Source organism: Cervus elaphus, chromosome 20 (genome assembly GCF_910594005.1).
Source record: "Cervus elaphus chromosome 20, mCerEla1.1, whole genome shotgun sequence".
Classification (NCBI taxonomy): domain Eukaryota; kingdom Metazoa; phylum Chordata; class Mammalia; order Artiodactyla; family Cervidae; genus Cervus; species Cervus elaphus.
Window position 1 is genome coordinate 120,257,278 of NC_057834.1, and position 17,417 is coordinate 120,274,694.

The window sequence follows — 17,417 nt, forward strand, 5'->3', positions numbered from 1 at the left end:
ATATTATGGAGAATCTCCTATGTTCTAGCCATGGTATGTGGTACAAAGAATATAACGGTGAGCAAACAGACCTGGCCTGATTGCTGGAGAGACACTGGGAATTGAGGGTGACTCCCAGCTGTTTGACCGGATGCTATTCACCAAGGAAGGGAACCCAAGAAGACTGGGATTGAGGAGAGATGGTTCTTGCAGGAGTCATGTTGAACTGAAGGGGCCTATGAGAATGTTCACACAGTAGTGGAACACAGGTCTGCCTGGAGCTCAGAAGAATGTCTGCAGAAATGAGTTTAGAAATCTAGATGAAAAGAAAAAAAAAAAAAAAGAAAGTTAGATGGTCAGAAAGCTCATGAGAATGGATGAGATCTTCTATGAAGAGTGAGTTTGAGGTGAGAAGAGGGTCGGGGAGAACCCCTAGGGACACCTTTTTAAAATATGTTGGGATTTATTCCGTTCTAACACATACTTACTTATTAGAAGTCACTGATTGCCTGAACGACTAAGACAAGCTCTGTTAACATTTTGAGGATACCATCACACCATTTTAAGAAGCAGATGGAATACGGAGAGCTCAAAAAAAAATCTAATCTATCTTCTGGCTTCCTCTGTGTCCTTTTAATCCACTGTCCACAGAACAGTAAATTTTCTCCTGAATTGAATTATATTGCTTCCTGCCTAAAACCCTGCCATGGCCACCCACTCATTTCAAATAAGCATCACCATCCCCTGGAAACTGTTTAGAAATGCAGTATTCTGCTTTGCCCTCCAGACTCCTAAATTAAAAACTCTAAGAATGGGGCACAGCAATCTGTTTTAATAACCCCTCCAAGTGATTCTAATGCAAGCTGAAGTTTGAGAACCACTGTGTTAAGCTAAATGCTTCTCACCTCCTGAACTTTATTAAGTGTTATTATTATCAGTATAGTGAGGGGTTAAGAGGAATCTGGAACCAGACTGCCAGGGTTTGAATTCTAGCTCCACCAACTTTGTGATATTGAGCTTCATTTTCTTTGTCTCTAGCATTGGGATAGTAATAGTTCCTACCTCTTGGAGCTGTTGTGGAATTAGATGAGTTAATATAGTACGGTGCTTACTTAAAACATTGACTGCCATGCAGTAAGCATCCTGTATGGGCATCCTGATTTCACAGAGAAGGGAACCTGTGCTGAGACGTGAAATGACCTGCCCAAGGTCTAGGAGAGTGGTATAACCAGGTTTTAATTCCCCGTAGTCTTCAATGGCCTCGCATACACTAGACCTAGGTGCAGCCTCGCCCAAGCAAAGGGAGGTGGGTGTCTATGTCCCAGGCCTGTCGCCCTTCTGACCCTGGCGCGCATCGAGGTCTAGTTCAAGGCTCTAGGACTCCGACCCAAATCGGGTTTGCCATCACGCGGTCCTGGGGGCCGGGAAGCGGCTCTCCCCCAGCCGCCCACCCGGCCAGCCGGCTGCAAAGCATCCGATGGACCGAGCACTAGCAGGACTCGCGGGCAGCTGACACGGACCGCCGCCCTAAGCGCCGCCCGCCGCCCTCTCACCCCGCGGCGGCGGCGGCGGCGGCGGCGGAAGCGGGGAGGCGGGCCGGCCGGGCCGGGGCGGGGCCGCGAGCGGCATGGAGGAGGCGGAGGCCGCGGCGCGCCGGGCCGAGCTGTGCGGGCCCGAGTGGGGCCCGAACGGGGCCCGGGCTCCTTGAGATGTGAGTGTCTCTGGACGGGGGTCCAGGAGGGGTGGTGTGTCCCGGGCGGATCCCCCGACTGCTCGGGTGGCCCCGAGCTCCGGGAGGAAAAAAGCAAGGCCAGATCGGAGGGGGCGAGGGCCGAAGCGGGTAGAGAATGGTGGTGTTGGGGGTTCGCTGCCCTTTGCTCACCCCAGCACTAGGAAGGCCTGGGGCTTCATTCTTTTAGGGACTGATGAGCCTGAGAGTCGATTATTTGGCCTCCACCTCTGGGACCGTGAGCAGTCCTGTCAGTTTCCCCAGCCCCAGGGGAGTTTCCAGGTGTTCTGACCCCTTTGAAGGTTTCCTTTCCAGAGTGGTTGAGCTACTTTACCTGGGTCACAGAGCATGGATGCCTGCAGGGAAGAATTACTGGGAGGTCCTCCCTCATCTTTCTAAGAAAACATCAGGCTCTAGGAAGAACACCTTACCCCATGTGACCCTCTGGTCTCCTCAGACTCCTGCAGGCATGGGTTGGCCAGGACAGTGGTGACCCCCGCAATACGACATGGACGACTGGAAGCCCAGCCCCCTCATCAAGCCCTTTGGGGCGCGAAAAAAGCGGAGCTGGTATCTTACCTGGAAGTATAAACTGACCAACCAGCGGGCCCTGCGGAGGTTCTGTCAGGTATAGAGGTGTCCCCAAACTCCCAGGGGCTCCCATTCAGCTTTGCCCCCAGCCTAGGCTATGGTCACGGGACCTCCCTTGGCTGGCCCCACCCCAGAAAGAGGCAGCAGCTTCCTAGAAGGGAAACTTCTTTGTCTCCCGTCCCTACCAGGTAGTGGTTTGGGCCCAGAGTTCTGGAATCAGAACCCGGGTACAACCTCCTAGGCTTCTGACAAAGCTGAAGTTGGATCAGGAAGGCTTTGCCCAGGGCACACACCTGTCAGACAGGCAGGGCTAGGACCCAGGTCTTCTGATTCCCCGTGTGGTTCTCTGGGACTGGCTCCATCTCTAGGAACTAATTGTGGAGGGGACCAAGGAACTCAAGGCCTCCAATGGAAGAATACAGGAGTTCTGGGTAGGGAGCGCCCTGATGGAAGGGGAGTGCCTCTGAAGGAGGTGGTCATGAAACTGGACCCCAGTCTGGGGGAGTAGAACTGGTCACACAGAGGGAGGACAGGCAAACCCAGGTTCTCCCCGTGTCGTGGCTTCAGCCAGAGCTCTCATTTCAGAAAGACCCTCAGTGATCTGGAGGGGGTACCCCTCTTTATCATCCCTGCCCCTCCCCTCAGACAGGAGCCGTGCTTTTCCTACTGGTGACCGTCATTGTCAACATCAAGTTGATCCTGGACACACGACGAGCTATCAGTGAGGCCAGTGAAGACCTGGAGCCAGAACAAGACTATGGTAGGGCCAGACTGAGGCTGGGATTGGTGGTGGAGGGAGGTCCCCTGGGATCCTCAGGCTGAAATGGCAGGCAGATCCCAGACTTTGCTGGAGGGACCATCTCCAAGACCTGTCACACCATCACAGATGAGGCCCTGGGCCGACTGGAGCCCCCACGGCGCAGAGGCAGTGGTCCCCGACGTGTCCTGGATGTGGAGGTATACTCAAGCCGCAGCAAAGTGTATGTGGCAGTGGACGGCACCACGGTGAGTGGGCTGGTGCCTAGTGTAAAGTATGTGAAATACATCATATGTAGCGGGTATTATCAAAAGTGATAATTAATATTAGTAGGCAGTTACTTCATTGATTTATTTATTTTTCTAACTACTTCCTACTGCCTTCTTTGACCTTGGCCTTGGCCTGGACACTGGGAATCCAGAGGTAACCAGACCTGGCCCCTACTTTGAGGGATTCAGTCTGATAAACTGTGACAGCTCCAGCATGAGGCAGAGATAGTCAAGGGCTCTAAAAGTCATGACAGTGGGAGCAGATTGTAGAAAGATGGGATCTCTTTTCATGGGAGAACTATGGAGACTTCCTGAAGAGGTGGCCTTCAAGCTGGGTTTGAAGAGAACTATGTGACCAGAGGCAGAGGAAGGAGGGGAGGTTTTGTTTCATGCAGCTGTTGCTGTAAGTGCCCATAAGACAGAGAGACCTCAAATGCCAGAATGAAGAGTTTGTCCTTGTCTCCACTACTCTTCAGGTGCTGGAGGATGAGGCCCAGGAGCAGGGCCGGGGCATCCATGTCATCGTCCTCAACCAGGCCACGGTGAGGTTCTAAGGGTAGGGGACCTAGAGGGCCGGAGCTAAGTCCTCCTTGCTGGTGACACTAACGCACAAGAGGTGTGTCTCCTGCCAGGGCCATGTGATGGCAAAGCGGGTGTTTGACACCTATTCACCTCATGAGGATGAGGCCATGGTGCTGTTCCTCAACATGGTGGCACCTGGCCGAGTGCTCATCTGCACCGTCAAGGTCAGTAACTCACCCTTGGCCCCATTCCCAAAGCCCCTAATTCAACTCTGCTTGTGGCCCTGGGTTCGTGCCCCTAATATGGCAGAGTGGCAAAAGCCTCTGGAGGAAGGTGACCAGATTCCAATCCTAGCTTTGTCAGTGGAGAGCATGACAGAGTCCCTACCCTTAATATTAGTCCCTATTAGTGGAGTTTATACCCACAGGGCAAGATCAACAGAAAGCAGCCAGATAAATCTATAATGTCAGGAAAACAATAACTTACATGGAGAGGAAAATTAAGCAAGGGAGACAGGGTGATTGAGTGTGTTTTAGAAAGGGAAGGCCTCTGTAAGTGAAATGATGTGTGCACAGAAAGCTGGAAGAAGTGAGGAGTGAGCCATGTGAATATCTGGAGAAAGAGCATTCTAGATGGAAAGGCAAGCACAGAGGCCCCTAATTGGAAAGGTGCTTGGCCTGCTTGTGGAACAAGTCTGCCAGTGGAGCTGGAGCAAGATGGGGGAGGGGTGGAGAAGGTAGTAGGGGGAAGGCAGGGAGGTGGCAGGGAACAGAGGTGGGTACTGTGTGGGACCATGGTAATGACTGATTAGCCTGGTGACCTTGAGTGAGTTTTAGAATCTAAGCCTTCAATTTTCTGGGATGTGATAATTCAATGAGCTGATCTAAGTAAAAGGTTTTACATGGTTCTTGACCTTTAGTTAGTATTCCCTGAGGCCAAGTCTCCTGGAGCTATGCCAGTCAGGTTGATCACCTTCTCTGGTCTCCTAGGACGAGGGCTCCTTCCACCTCAAGGACACCGCCAAGGCTCTGCTGAGGAGCTTAGGCAGCCAGGCTGGCCCTGCCCTGGGCTGGAGGGACACCTGGGCCTTCGTGGGACGAAAAGGAGGTGCCGGCACCATAGGCATCCACCCTGTAGTATTCAGGGCCTGGGAGGAGCAAAAGTTCAGGAGATGGGGTGGGGTAGATGTCCAATCGAAGCTGGTGGTGGTGGGCTGGATGAAGCTGGGCCAGGAGACGGGAAGAAGATCCAGAACTAGAGCCTGGATCTAGGGCCCCCATTGCCCCTCATTTCTGCCGCCTGCCAGGTCCTGTGCTTGGGGAGAAACATTCTAAGTCACCTGCCCTCTCCTCCTGGGGGGATCCAGTTCTGCTGAAGACAGATGTGCCGCTGAGCTCAGCTGAAGGTGGGGTCAGTGGGGGCTGGGCTCCAGGGCAGTACCTGGGCTGGGGGTAGGCATTTGGGTTCTCTTTACAGGGCTTCGTTCTCGACTGGGTGTCTGGTGTTCTCCAGACCACACTGGCCTCATTCTCCCATCCTGTTGACCTCATCTCCCCCCTGTCAGAGGCAGAGTGCCACTGGGCAGACACAGAGCTGAACCGTCGCCGCCGCCGCTTCTGCAGCAAAGTCGAGGGCTATGGGAGCGTGTGCAGCTGCAAGGACCCCACACCCATCGAGTTCAGCCCTGACCCTGTGAGTGGGGCTTTGGGCAGTGAGGCCCGGACTCTTCCCCAGCTTGCTGGACCTCAAGGAGAGGTCCAGGGTGGGCTTTTCCTGTCCCAGCCTGGGAAGGAACCAGGAGCTGAACATTCTTTCTCCCTCAGCTCCCAGACAACAAGGTCCTCAATGTGCCTGTAGCTGTCATTGCGGGGAACCGGCCCAACTACCTGTACAGGTGAGCCCCGACTGTATCTAGCACTGAATAGGAGGTTGCTAGTGGTGGGAACCCCAGGCTCATGTACCTGCAGGAAGAATGCTTGAGGTGGGTGGAAAGGCAACAGATTCTGGGTCCCTTCACCTATGTGGGTGAACATGGGGAGTTGGGGCCCATCTGTAAGTACAGAGGAGTCCTGATTTGGGGGAACAAAGAGGTCTAATCCATCCCTGGGCTCCCCAGGATGCTGCGCTCTCTACTTTCAGCCCAGGGGGTGTCTCCCCAGATGATAACAGTTTTCATCGATGGCTACTATGAGGTGAGTGGGGCTTGGGGGCTTCTGGCAGAGCAGAGTGCAGGGCTGCAGGAACTGAGTAGCAATGATCACAGAGGCCTGGCAGGGGAGACAGCCCAGGCAAGGGCTGTGAAACATGCAGGGCTTGACGAGACAGAACATGCAGAGGTGGGCCGGGGGTGGAGTTGAGGTGGGGGGTTCACATGATGGCCGTGCCCCTTAGGAGCCGATGGATGTGGTGGCGCTGTTTGGTCTGAGGGGCATCCAGCACACTCCCATCAGCATCAAGAACGCCCGAGTGTCTCAGGTACCGCCTGGGCAAAGATGGAAGGGGCGGACACCTGGCTCCACTGTCCACCCCAAAGCTCATGTGCCCTATTCCTACTCCCCACCCAGCACTACAAGGCCAGCCTCACTGCCACTTTCAACCTGTTTCCGGTGAGTAGTAAGGACAAAACTCTTGAACTTAGAGGGGGAAAGTGAGCATAAGTCTGGTCTTACTATATAGCAAGCTCTTCCTCTCTCTGGGCCTCATCCTCCTGATATGAAAAATGGGGGCAGTGCAGCCTGAGAAGTGGGATGGAAGTGGGAGTGACATGGGATGAGAAAGCCCCCTAGGGCTCATGTTGTCCCCCTCACCCTTTAGGAAGCCAAGTTTGCTGTGGTTCTGGAAGAGGACCTCGACATTGCTGTGGATTTTTTCAGGTGAGAGGGGTGCTCCTGCATGAAGCTCCAAGCTGCATGGGGCCTCTTTGCTTGACTGGGTCTCCAGGGAGGAAGCCCCCTCCCTCCAGTGGGGGCTCTTAGAAAGCTTTCTGGAGGAAGCAGGCTCCAAAGTGGGGGGAATGCCTGAGCAAAGGTAGGCTGGCTGGTGTTGGGGCAGGAGGAGAGAGCAGAAAGGATGAATGGAAACAGAAGGGATGAATGGGGTTTGAGGGGAAGGTGGAAGGAGGCATGACTCCTGAGTCCCATCTCCAGCTCTTCCAGCATCACTGTGTGACTGGGTTTGTCCTTGCCCCTCTCTGAACCCCTGGACCCTGCCTCTCAGTTTCCTGAGCCAATCCATCCACCTGCTGGAGGAGGACGACAGCTTGTACTGTATCTCTGCCTGGAATGACCAGGTAGGCTGAGCAGCCAGGGGTCAGCTGAGGGATGGGTAGAGGCCCCAAGCTAACACTTCCTCTCATGGCCGCCTGTCCACAGGGCTATGAGCACACGGCGGAGGACCCAGCACTGCTGTACCGTGTGGAGACCATGCCCGGGCTGGGCTGGGTGCTCAGGAAGTCCTTGTACAAGGAAGAGCTTGAGCCCAAGTGGCCCACACCAGAAAAGGTGCCCTGGCAGGGAAGGGTGAGTGGGCTGGAATCCCCTGCCAGCTCAAACCTCTTTAACTCTGAGTGTCTTCCACGCTGCCAGCTCTGGGACTGGGACATGTGGATGCGGATGCCAGAACAACGCCGAGGCCGAGAGTGCATTATCCCTGACGTGTCCCGATCCTACCACTTCGGCATCGTTGGCCTCAACATGAATGGCTACTTCCATGTGAGTAGGAGGCAGGGGTGTTGGGGCGGGGGGGGCACAGTGTGGTAGATGGGTCAAGAGCATGGGCCCGAGCAACCTCAGCTCTGCCACTCACTAGCCAGTTAGCTTTGGGAAATTATTAGTAACTGCCTTTTGTATTAGTTTCTTTATTTGAGAAAGGAGGATAAAAATACCACCTACCTCACAGGGTTGTGAGACTTAAAGAAGTTAGTATGAGTAATATGCTTTGGACTGTAAACATTATATAAGGGTCAGCTGGTATTATTTTTATTATTGCTATTCTTAGCACTAGACTGTGGGTGTGGGGAGGGTATTTCTGCAGCCACGCACTCGTCCAGCCCTGCGAATTGTGCTCTCTCCTATCCTTATAAGTGCTGAGGCTGAAGCCTCAGCCTGAAGTGAACAGGGAGGGCCCCAGTCCCCACCCCTTCATGGCTGTGTCCAAAGGGCCACTCCTCAGTTATAGCCAGGGAGACCTTGAGAGAACCCAGTGTGAAGGAATGGACAGCTTCCAGTTTGGAACCTCCTAGAAGCCTTCAGAGGCTGGTTACTATAAGACCCCCACTCATTTCTGAGAGGAGCAGGGAGTGACCTCCTTTCCCTCACCCTCAGCTCCTTAGTCATGAAGTTCCCTCCCTCCCAGTCCAACCTGTCACTTTGCAAGCCTCATTCCCAGCTTCTGTGTCCCTGGAACAGCAGGCCCAGGGAGAACCACTGGAGACAAGGACCAGCTCAGGGGCCAGTAGCATGAGATGTCAGTGTGAACTCTCTGGCAATGGTGGAGCCAGATTAAAGCTAGTAGCATGCTGCCAAGAGGATGTGGAAGACAAGGGAATTAGAGGGACTTTTATAGGTCTAGGACTTCACTGTGGGTCTTGTGGATATGTGGTGGGTCAGCAGGCAGGTGTGGGCCAGCCAGGGTAAGGCCCTGCTTTTTACCTTCACATCCCTTCCAGGAGGCCTACTTCAAGAAGCACAAGTTCAACACAGTTCCAGGTGTCCAGCTGAGGAACGTGGACAGGTAGAGGCTGCGGACACAAAGGGGAGATCTCGGAGTCTTGATAACCAGTACTTGACAGGCCCTTTCCACCCTGGGGCTTGTGTATTTACCCCAGCCCTGTTGCCCCCAATCCCCATGTGATCCCTTAAGGGGTTACCCCTCCCCTGGACTGATCCCCTCCCCTGACTCGGTTCTCCCTCTCCCTCAGTCTGAAGAAGGATGCTTACGAAGTGGAAGTTCACAGGCTGCTCAGGTATGGCTGAGGGCAGTGAGAGTATGTGTCAGGGAGTGAGGAGAAGTCAAACATTGGGAGTCTTGGCCCCAGAGTTTGTGGGGCCCAATGCAAAATGAAAACCAGGGTCCCTTGTTCAAAAATTATTAAGAAGTTCAAGATAGCTACAGTAGAGCATTAAAAGCACAGGGCCTGTGTGACACAGTCACGAGGTGGGCCTTGTCTTGGCCTTTCTCCCCCACCCCCTGCTGCAGCGAAGCGGAGGTTCTGGACCACAGCAAGAACCCTTGTGAAGACTCTTTCCTGCCAGACACAGAGGGCCACACCTACGTGGCCTTTATCCGGATGGAGAAGGACGATGACTTCACCACCTGGACTCAGCTTGCCAAGGTGCTCCAATACCACACCTCCCCCAGGAATACCCTTTCCCAAGATACAGGGAGCCTTTCTGGACTCCTGTACTTCAGAACCTTCTCTTCATACTCTCAGAGCCTCTCTTCTAACCCCCTTCACAAACCCATAGTCTTGAAGGCGCTGTCTCTTGCAAATTGAGGTGGCTGCTGAGGGGGGTGGCGCTGGGCCCTCACCACAGCTCTCTGACCCATGCCTTTGCCACCGCCCCCCTCCCCCAGTGCCTCCGAATCTGGGACCTGGATGTGCGTGGCAACCACCGGGGCCTGTGGAGACTGTTTCGGAAAAAGAACCACTTCCTGGTGGTGGGGGTCCCAGCCTCCCCGTACTCGTGAGTGACCCTATCCTGTCCTGGGAAATGGAAGACTCATGGGATTTGGCGATGTAACTAATGACTGCTTCCCTGTCCATATTCCTATTCTTTTCTCAGGATGAAGAAGCCACCATCAATCACCCCAATTTTCTTGGAGTCACCCCCAAAGGAGGAGGGAGGCCCAGGAGCTGCAGAACAGACATGAGACCTCCTCCAAGAACCTGCAGGGCTGGGTACTGTGTACCCCCAGGCAGGCTAGCCCTTTACCCAATCCTGTAGGATTTTGTAGACACTGGCAGGGGCTGGGTCTGGTTTGTTTTTAACATGAGACTTAATTACTAACTCCCAGGGGAGGGTTCCTCTGCTCCAACACCCCTTTTCCTGAGTTGGAGGTCTATTTATTTACTTCCTTGTCGGGAAAGGGCAGGAGAGTACCTGGGAATCACTGGGATCCCTGGGCAGCACATCCTGCCCTTTGCATACTCCCTCCTCCCAGGCCTGACTCAGAATCTAACGTATTTATTGACTGTCCTGAGGGCCTTGGAAACAGCTGAAGCCTGGAGGGCCTTGATTCTTTTTTTTTTTTTTTTGGACTGGGGTGCTGCCCTGAGGGTGGGGCAGGCTCTTACTCAGGAAACTGCTGTGCCCAACCCATGGACAGGCCCACCTGGGGCCCACCTGCTGATGCAGACTCACTCAGAGACCCTCAGACACTGAACCAGGCCTCTTCTCAGCCTCCTCTTTGTCCAGATTTCCAAAGCTGGATAAGGTGGTCATTGATTAAAAAAGGAGAAAAGCTCTGGGGATGTGTCTTGTGACTGTGTGTGTATGAGAGAGACACACACACAGATGGGTGGGAGAGAGAATGGTCATGATAGATGGTGAGTTTTCTTTACTATCCTCCACAGGTTTATTTTCCACTTGGGCTTCCCTTGTGGTTCAGTTGGTAAAGAATCCACCTGCAAAGTGGGAGAGCTGTGTTTGATCCCTGGGTTAGGAAGATCCCCTGGAGAAGGGAAAGGCTTCCTACTCCAGTATTCTGGCCTGGAGAATTCCATGGACTGTATAGTCCATGGGGACACAAAGAGTCAGACACATCTGAGCGACTTCCACTAGTGCCATTTGGCCACCAGGGGATGCCCGAGTCTCAAACTCCAAGATTTTTACCTAAGGTCCACCCTAGAACAACTGAGCCTGACCTTTGCCCCCTACTTGGGACTGAACTCAGAGCAGCCACCCCACACCCCATCCCCACTGTTCAATTAACCATCCTACTGTTTCCTGCCTAGTTTGTCTGGGCCTGAGCACCTGTCCCCAGAAATGGAGCAAGAGAGAGCAAAATGGAATAGCTGGGGATGAGGAGGTGATGGAGAGCAGGTGAGGGTAGTGCATGTGGGAAGGAAGTAGGCAAGACAGAGCTGAATGTCCCTCATGCAGGAAGTGAGGAGTGCACTGCAGATGGAGACACAAGAACAAGGATGCCTGTGGCCCTTAGGGTACTTTGTATACAGATTCCATATCTGAGCATTTTTCCAGGGAAAAGCAATCATTTTCATTGGATTCTTAACCCAACCAGTGATCCAGAGATTAGGAAGATGTAAATCATGCAAGTCTGCCAGAAGATGGAAGAGATTACCCAGAGGAGTAGTTGATACAGCCCAAGGCATGGCATTTGGGGAATCTGTGAAGGACTTAAGTTCATGAAAGTGAGTATAGGACAGTTTGAGAAGGGGTCTGCCTGCAGAGCCCTTGTAAATTGAGCCGGATGAGCTTCTTGTATGGAGCCTTTAGCCAAGGAGGCAGGAACTGGCAGGAACTCTGCCCTGTCATCAGCTCTCTGCCCCTGCCTCTCCCACTGGTGCCTGGAGCCCTGCTCAGTGATGGCAGGGGCAGTATGTGGCTCCGACATTTCTCGCCACTTTGACGCCTTCAGTGTTTGCCTCCAGAGGTAGAGATAGTGTTCGAGGTGCCACAAAAGCCAGGTTGAGGAGCAATTAACCCATAATGAGGTGGAGGAGGCCCGCCCAGGGCAAACAAATCCCTTGCAGCCTCTGTGTATGCACCTGGGGGTGGGGCAGAGTGAGGCACAGAGAGGTGGGGTGGGTACTGAGTGCTCCTCCTGCCCATTCCCCAGCAGACTCCTGATCTGGGCCTTGAAGACTAGCTCGGACTGTGTTGCACTGGCAAGGTTGCAGTTCTTTTTTGGACTCAGGACAAGTGATGGTTCTGGGTTGCCCTAGTAAAGCCTGGGAAGAAGGATCCAAGGGTCAAAGGGAGGCAAGGAGGACTGGTTTGCCAGGCTGGACTTGGCTTGGAGGTAGACACCATACCCTCTGGCCATGGCCTCCCACCTTAGTGCTCTCTCTTCTGCAGCAGTGATCAGATGGCTGTGTGGGATGTTGTGACTTAAAAGTGAATCATGCTGCCATGTCAGCCAGGACCCCACCTGGCTCAGGAGTCAGATGGGCTGGACCCAAATCCAGGCCCAGCTTTTCACAGGAGGTTGTGGGCCTGGAACAAGTCACTTGGCCTCTCTAGGCCCAGTTTCTGGAACATGGGGGTAGTTAAGACTAAATAAGAGATCAGATCTATAGAGCACTGGGTGACCAATACAGAGTAAATGAAATTCTTTCTGATGGCCCCAAAGCAGGGACAGGTGTGGGGCTCTGCCTGCCTGGGAAGGGAAGGCAGTTTGGGTGCCCTGGTTGGGGCTTCTGGAGGGCTTCCCAGAACTTAAGGAATGACCCTCTTCCATTGTCTTGGCAGTATTTTTAGTCTCCCTGCCCCCTATTTGGGCACAAGCTTGTTATTTTCATAGTTTTCCAGTCCAGTGCCCCTACCCAGGAAGGGGTAGTTTCAGGCCAAAGTCCTCCCCCCATTATAGGGCTGCAGACTGGCCCAGCCCCCACCGCCTCCCTCAGTGTCCTCTTGGTCATTCTTGTTAAGCTCCCTTCCAGGTCTGCAATCCAAATGAAGGTGAGAAATAGCCACCCACCTCCATGCTACTTCCCTTCTGCTGCCTTTCCAGGAGCCTCTGAGTCAACAACCCCACAGGAGTTTGAGGCCAGTGTAGACAAGTTTGAGGTCCCTCTCCCCAAGGATACACAGAGTCCAGACAAACATTTTAATGGGTTTATGAGTCCTGAAATGCCTTCTACACATCCGCTCGGTAACTGCTGATTTTGTATATGCTCATGTTATGGGCTGCCTTTCTCTAATCCCCCCTGTGGAGTACTGGGATCCCCAAGAGCACCCGCCCCTCCCTTGCTCTGAGGGGGTATCAAGTGTTTAAGGGACAGACTGGAGGAATGGGTATGAGGATTGGCTACCTTAGGGGCTCTGGAATAGGAGGACCCCAAACCCACCAAGAGAAGGAAATGTCAGGCTCCAGTTGAAGGGGGTGGTGTCCATTTGGCCCCGAGTCCAGAGGAACAAAGTCAGGTCAACTCCAGCCCAAGAGACACTGTTAGATCCTGTCCCCACCCTGATCACTGCCTCTTCACAGTTCTCATTCGACAGCAGCAGTGGTGGAAGGAGAAGCCAACTTATTCCAGATTGCAGTATAGATACATGGACACAATCATGGCAGCCAGCTGGTGGGAAAGGAACAGGGAGAGATGAAGAGACATACCGGGTTCCTTAAACTTTAGTTCCCTGCCCCCTAGACACTGATCGTGAAGTTTTGTTAGAAGTCTGTCTCTTCCAGAGAGGCCTCAGAGATGGGTCAGGCAGCCCTGAAACAGGGTGGGGGATATCCCGCCCCAAGCTCTTCTCCTTACCTCCAAGCCCCCAATTCCGGCTGCCACACCACCCACAGTGACTGCATTGGTTCGGATGTCACGGAGAAGCTGTTTGAAGCATCCCTTGGGGGAGGGGAGAGAGCATCTACAGTCAGCAGCTGCTCCCACTCTCATTCAGCACCCTGGGGCCGTTAAAGCATCCCAGCCTCCTGGGCCAGCCTTTACCTGGACACTCATGTTATGGGCATTGACACTGTTGCAGGGTTCCACGAGCGAGCGGTTGACACTGTCATAGCAGCAGTATGGGGGAAAGGTACCACTGCCCATTACATAGGGCGAGCCCTCAAAGTCTGTGTAGTTGGTGAAGCCACAGCACTTGAGCTGGAGATGAAGAAAAGATGATCAGAGGGGCCTTGCTTATTTCTCCCCACCCCCAAGTCTCCCCCAGCCCACCTTACCCCTTCCATGGTGGAGTTCCACACTTGAGTGAAGTCTTTTTGGGAACCGTACTCTTTCTTGATGTTGGGCACCACCACCACCGTCAGGAAGTTCTCGGCCTGGGTGGGGAAGGCCAGTGTTTACAGCCTGGTGGGGAGGGCGTGGCCCCCTCTCAGGGCTCTGCCCAGTGGTACCCCCTTGCCCCATCCCTGTTCCTCACCAATGTAGTGTACACCAAGGCGACCACAGCAGCTGCAACCTCAGCAATGAAGATGAGGAGGAGGATGAAGAAGAACTGAGTGGAGAACAGGGATCTGAGTTTTAGGGAGAGAGAACCTCTCATGCCTTCCTTACCCTAACCGTGCTCTGCCCTTCCCCGCATGAAAACAAGGCAGGGGCCCCATTTGCTGAGACCCCTGGAATCCAGAGCAGGGTTTGGGGATCCCCAGGGCCTAGTGTCAAGGGTGAGGGGACCCTGGGCTTTGGTTATGGGCCTGTGGAGCTGGGTTTGACACACCGTCATGAGGGCACACTTGCTCTCAGTCTGGGCACCGTAGCAGCCCAGGAAACCAAGAGCGAAGAGCACAGCACCGGCTGCGATGAGGAAGTAGCCCACGTTGACGAACTGCATGGCAGTGGATGACATCGGCCCGAAGATCTTCATAAAGGATGGTCCGTCAACCGACACCCAGATGCCCACTGCCAACAGGGCTGCGCCACACAGCTGGGGACAGAGAGGCAGACTTTGAAACAGCGCTGCCAGGCAGCTGCCTATCACACAGCTGAGTTAGGAAGATGGGAGATAAGAAACTTTCCCATTTATTGGGTATGGAGTCCAAAAACTCATCCTGTAGGGAGTTCTGACTCATCTTTAGAGCCAGAAAGATGGGAGCTGGGACACTGCAGTTAGCACCAGGCTGCACATCTAGGCAGATGTAAATGGGACCAGGGATTCCAGAAATAGCCACAGGGTGTGGGGGAGGGGCAAAGCTTTCCCTTACCGCTGCCAGGGTCCTGCCACATAGCTTGAACCGCAAACAAGAAGGTGAACACCTGCCCCACCCCCCCCGCCCAAAAGCCACCTCCCCCCATTTCACTTCTGGGTTATAGGTGCCTGGAACACCTCGGTTCTCTGATAGGCAGAAAGAGGAGGGTGGTAGCATTGAGCAGGTTCAACGGTCACTATAGCAACTTAGGCGTGGCTGAGGTTTACACCTGCTCCTAACCTTGGAGAGGGCAATGGTAAGAAGGGACACCCACCCTAAGGCCCCCCATTTGGGTCCCTTCCAGGACCAGCTTAGATCTCTCCTTGTCACACAAGTGGAAGTTGAGGCACCAGAGATGGAGTACAGCCAGAGCTCTTAGAGGCTCTGCCCCACCTCAGACGGGATCCTAAGGCCGAGACTGGAAAGGAGGGCACTGCCCAGTTCCCATAGCTCTTCAAGCAAAGCCTCACTGATCCAGGGCTTCGGTGGGTGAATCAGCCTGACACCACCCAGGTGTCCAGTCCCCACTTTCCGGCTATGGAAACTGAGGCTGGAACCAGGAGCGAGGTGGCAGGTTGTGGGTGGATCCAGGCATGTTTGCCCGAGGACACAAAGCCGGGCTTCTAGCCTGCGGGGTCAGATTTCAAGGAGTCGGAGGCCTGCCCTGCCTGGGCAACAGAGGCCAGAAACCAAACCGGATTTGCCTTTAACCCCCTCAGGCCAGAGCCGCTGTGATCCAGAGCCCTGCAATCCTGCTGCCTTCTTCAGATACAGGGATAAAGGCTAATTCCCTGAAAGGAGAAGAAGCCCAAGGCACATACTACACTAGCATCAGAGAGTGTCCTCACCCCCAGCCCAATTCCTCCAAATTCACCTACACTTCATGTCTCCATTTCCTCATCCTTTGCTTACTCTCACCCAGTTTCCTGTGGCTTCGAGGTCTCTGGTGACAACCTGTGTTCAGCCATGGGCGTATCCTCCTTGACTTTCTGACACCTTGCTCTCTTGCTTTGCTTCCTTATGCTCTTTCTCCATTTGCTTCCTGGTGGCCTTTTCTCTGTTTATCCCTTACAAGTTGAGTTTCCCTGTATGTGCTCACCCTGCCCATGGCTTCAATGACCACCTATGGGCACATGACTTCCAAATATCCTGAGCTGCAAGTCCACTGGGTACATGGCTGCTGGTGAACTACCCACCAGGTTTGCTCTCGATGGAGAGGCGATGTGGTCATCATCTCCAAGACCTCTGTCTCCCTAGCCCCTTCCTCCAACCTCAGCCACCATCCAAGAGCTTTGTCCTTTGTCCATGTTGTCCATTTCTTCCCAATTTCACCACCATCTCTAGATTCATACCTCATTGCTCAGCTTCCTCAAACATGCCCTATACAGTCTGTTCCTGGTTTTCTGAACAATATCTGATTTCATTGCCTCTGGGTCTTTTTGCATGCTTTACCAACCTCCTCACTATGCGCAAATTCCTAGCCTCAGCTATTTCCTTCTAGAAGTCTTCTCTGACTAGGCAGGGTTCAAGCCCCTCCAACACGCCCTGTGTTCAGACCACATATACTGTGGAAAACTGGTCGCCTATCTGGCCTGTTGGACCCAAGATCCCTGAGGGCACAGAGTCTTAGGCAGTGTTTGTTGAATAAATACAACAAATTCTGCTTGAAGCCGAAACTCTGCTCCCATATCTCTGGACCGTCTCAGCTTTTGGCTCCCCATCATACACAGGCCACTGAATTTCCTTCCACTACAGGTGAGCTTGGGCAAAACCCTGCCCCCCCTCCCCCCAAGGCCCCAGGCTGTTAGCCTACCCTGCCCTGCTCTAAGCCTGAAACTTCCTGGAAGGAGAGGACGCCCCTAAACTTCTCCACCCCAAATTGTGTGGCAGCTAGGTTGCTCCTGGGACCAAGACTCAGCCTTCGGGGAGACTTCCACATCTCATCATCAGGAGAAATTTTCAGGAAGAGTATGGACATAGCAATCTCTTATTCCCCGGTTGGGGCTCTACTCAGGTTAAGGCCCACTCCTGTAGGGAACCCCAAAGAACCCATAACCTTCATACTTACAAAGATGAGCATATTGAAGAGGATCATCATGACCTTAATGAAGCTGAAGCACCCCATGGTGGCTCCTGGGAGGCAGACATGTGGGAATTAGGATCTCGCTACCTGCCCGCTTCCACCAGCCTGGACTGACATACCAGACTCCAGCATCCTGGACTCACATAATTACCAAGCTTCTCCTGCCTCTGGACTCTGACGCCTCAGGACTTTCCCCAGTTCCCATCCTGACACCCCTAACCCTCTGTACTGCCCAGGCCCTCTACTAACACCTGACACTTTGACATTCTAACATCCTACCTGCGTCCATCCCACAGGCACCCCAAGCCTGATTCCCCCACTTCAGGGTCACTCCATGTCCTTACCTGGCTCCTGCTTATCCTGGACTTTCGACTCCCCCCACCCCAGACCAATCCTAGACTCTTCCAGGACCCTCCCCGTGGCCCTTTTAGCTCCCCAGACCTGTTTCCTCTCTGAGGAAACCTGATTGCTCTCTCTTCGCAGGAGAGTCTCTATCCTATGCCATCACCTGGTCAGGGGTCCTGGTAGTCAGTTCTGCAAGAGGGATCTGCTGAGGCTCCAGAGGGGATCACAGCTCCGGGGGAACAGCCACTGAGTGAGCAGGCGGGAGACAGCGCTGGCTCTCACGGCACTGCTCACCTGTGGGCGGGGCAGGAG

The 17,417-nt window shown here is 53.8% G+C and overlaps 2 protein-coding genes across 3 annotated transcripts; one reads left to right on the forward strand and one right to left on the reverse strand.

Annotated features, from left to right (window-relative positions):
* Window positions 1-1,561: 1,561 nt before the first annotated feature.
* Window positions 1,562-10,317, forward strand: POMGNT1 (protein O-linked mannose N-acetylglucosaminyltransferase 1 (beta 1,2-)). 2 transcript variants are annotated; one of them, XM_043876750.1, is made up of 22 exons: window positions 1,562-1,690; window positions 2,166-2,336; window positions 2,945-3,059; window positions 3,186-3,304; window positions 3,802-3,867; window positions 3,958-4,071; window positions 4,837-4,954; window positions 5,154-5,252; window positions 5,412-5,539; window positions 5,671-5,741; window positions 5,964-6,039; window positions 6,239-6,322; window positions 6,412-6,453; window positions 6,662-6,720; window positions 7,064-7,136; window positions 7,219-7,347; window positions 7,432-7,557; window positions 8,514-8,578; window positions 8,766-8,810; window positions 9,044-9,179; window positions 9,422-9,531; window positions 9,631-10,317. In XM_043876750.1, exons 2-22 carry the CDS (start codon window positions 2,217-2,219, stop codon window positions 9,716-9,718), a joined length of 1,983 nt encoding a protein of 660 aa, XP_043732685.1. In that variant the 5' UTR covers window positions 1,562-1,690; window positions 2,166-2,216; the 3' UTR covers window positions 9,719-10,317. The 2 variants fall into 2 exon arrangements, with proteins under 2 accessions (XP_043732685.1, XP_043732686.1); XM_043876751.1 differs by having other exon boundaries at window positions 5,418-5,539.
* A 2,314-nt stretch (window positions 10,318-12,631) lies between these two features.
* On the reverse strand, window positions 12,632-17,417 carry TSPAN1 (tetraspanin 1). The gene is made up of 8 exons (XM_043876755.1): window positions 17,269-17,417; window positions 16,746-16,810; window positions 14,209-14,415; window positions 13,912-13,986; window positions 13,712-13,810; window positions 13,479-13,634; window positions 13,293-13,376; window positions 12,632-13,106 (listed from the first exon to the last, which is right to left on the reverse strand). Exons 2-8 carry the CDS (start codon window positions 16,800-16,802, stop codon window positions 13,059-13,061), a joined length of 726 nt encoding a protein of 241 aa, XP_043732690.1. The 5' UTR covers window positions 16,803-16,810; window positions 17,269-17,417; the 3' UTR covers window positions 12,632-13,058.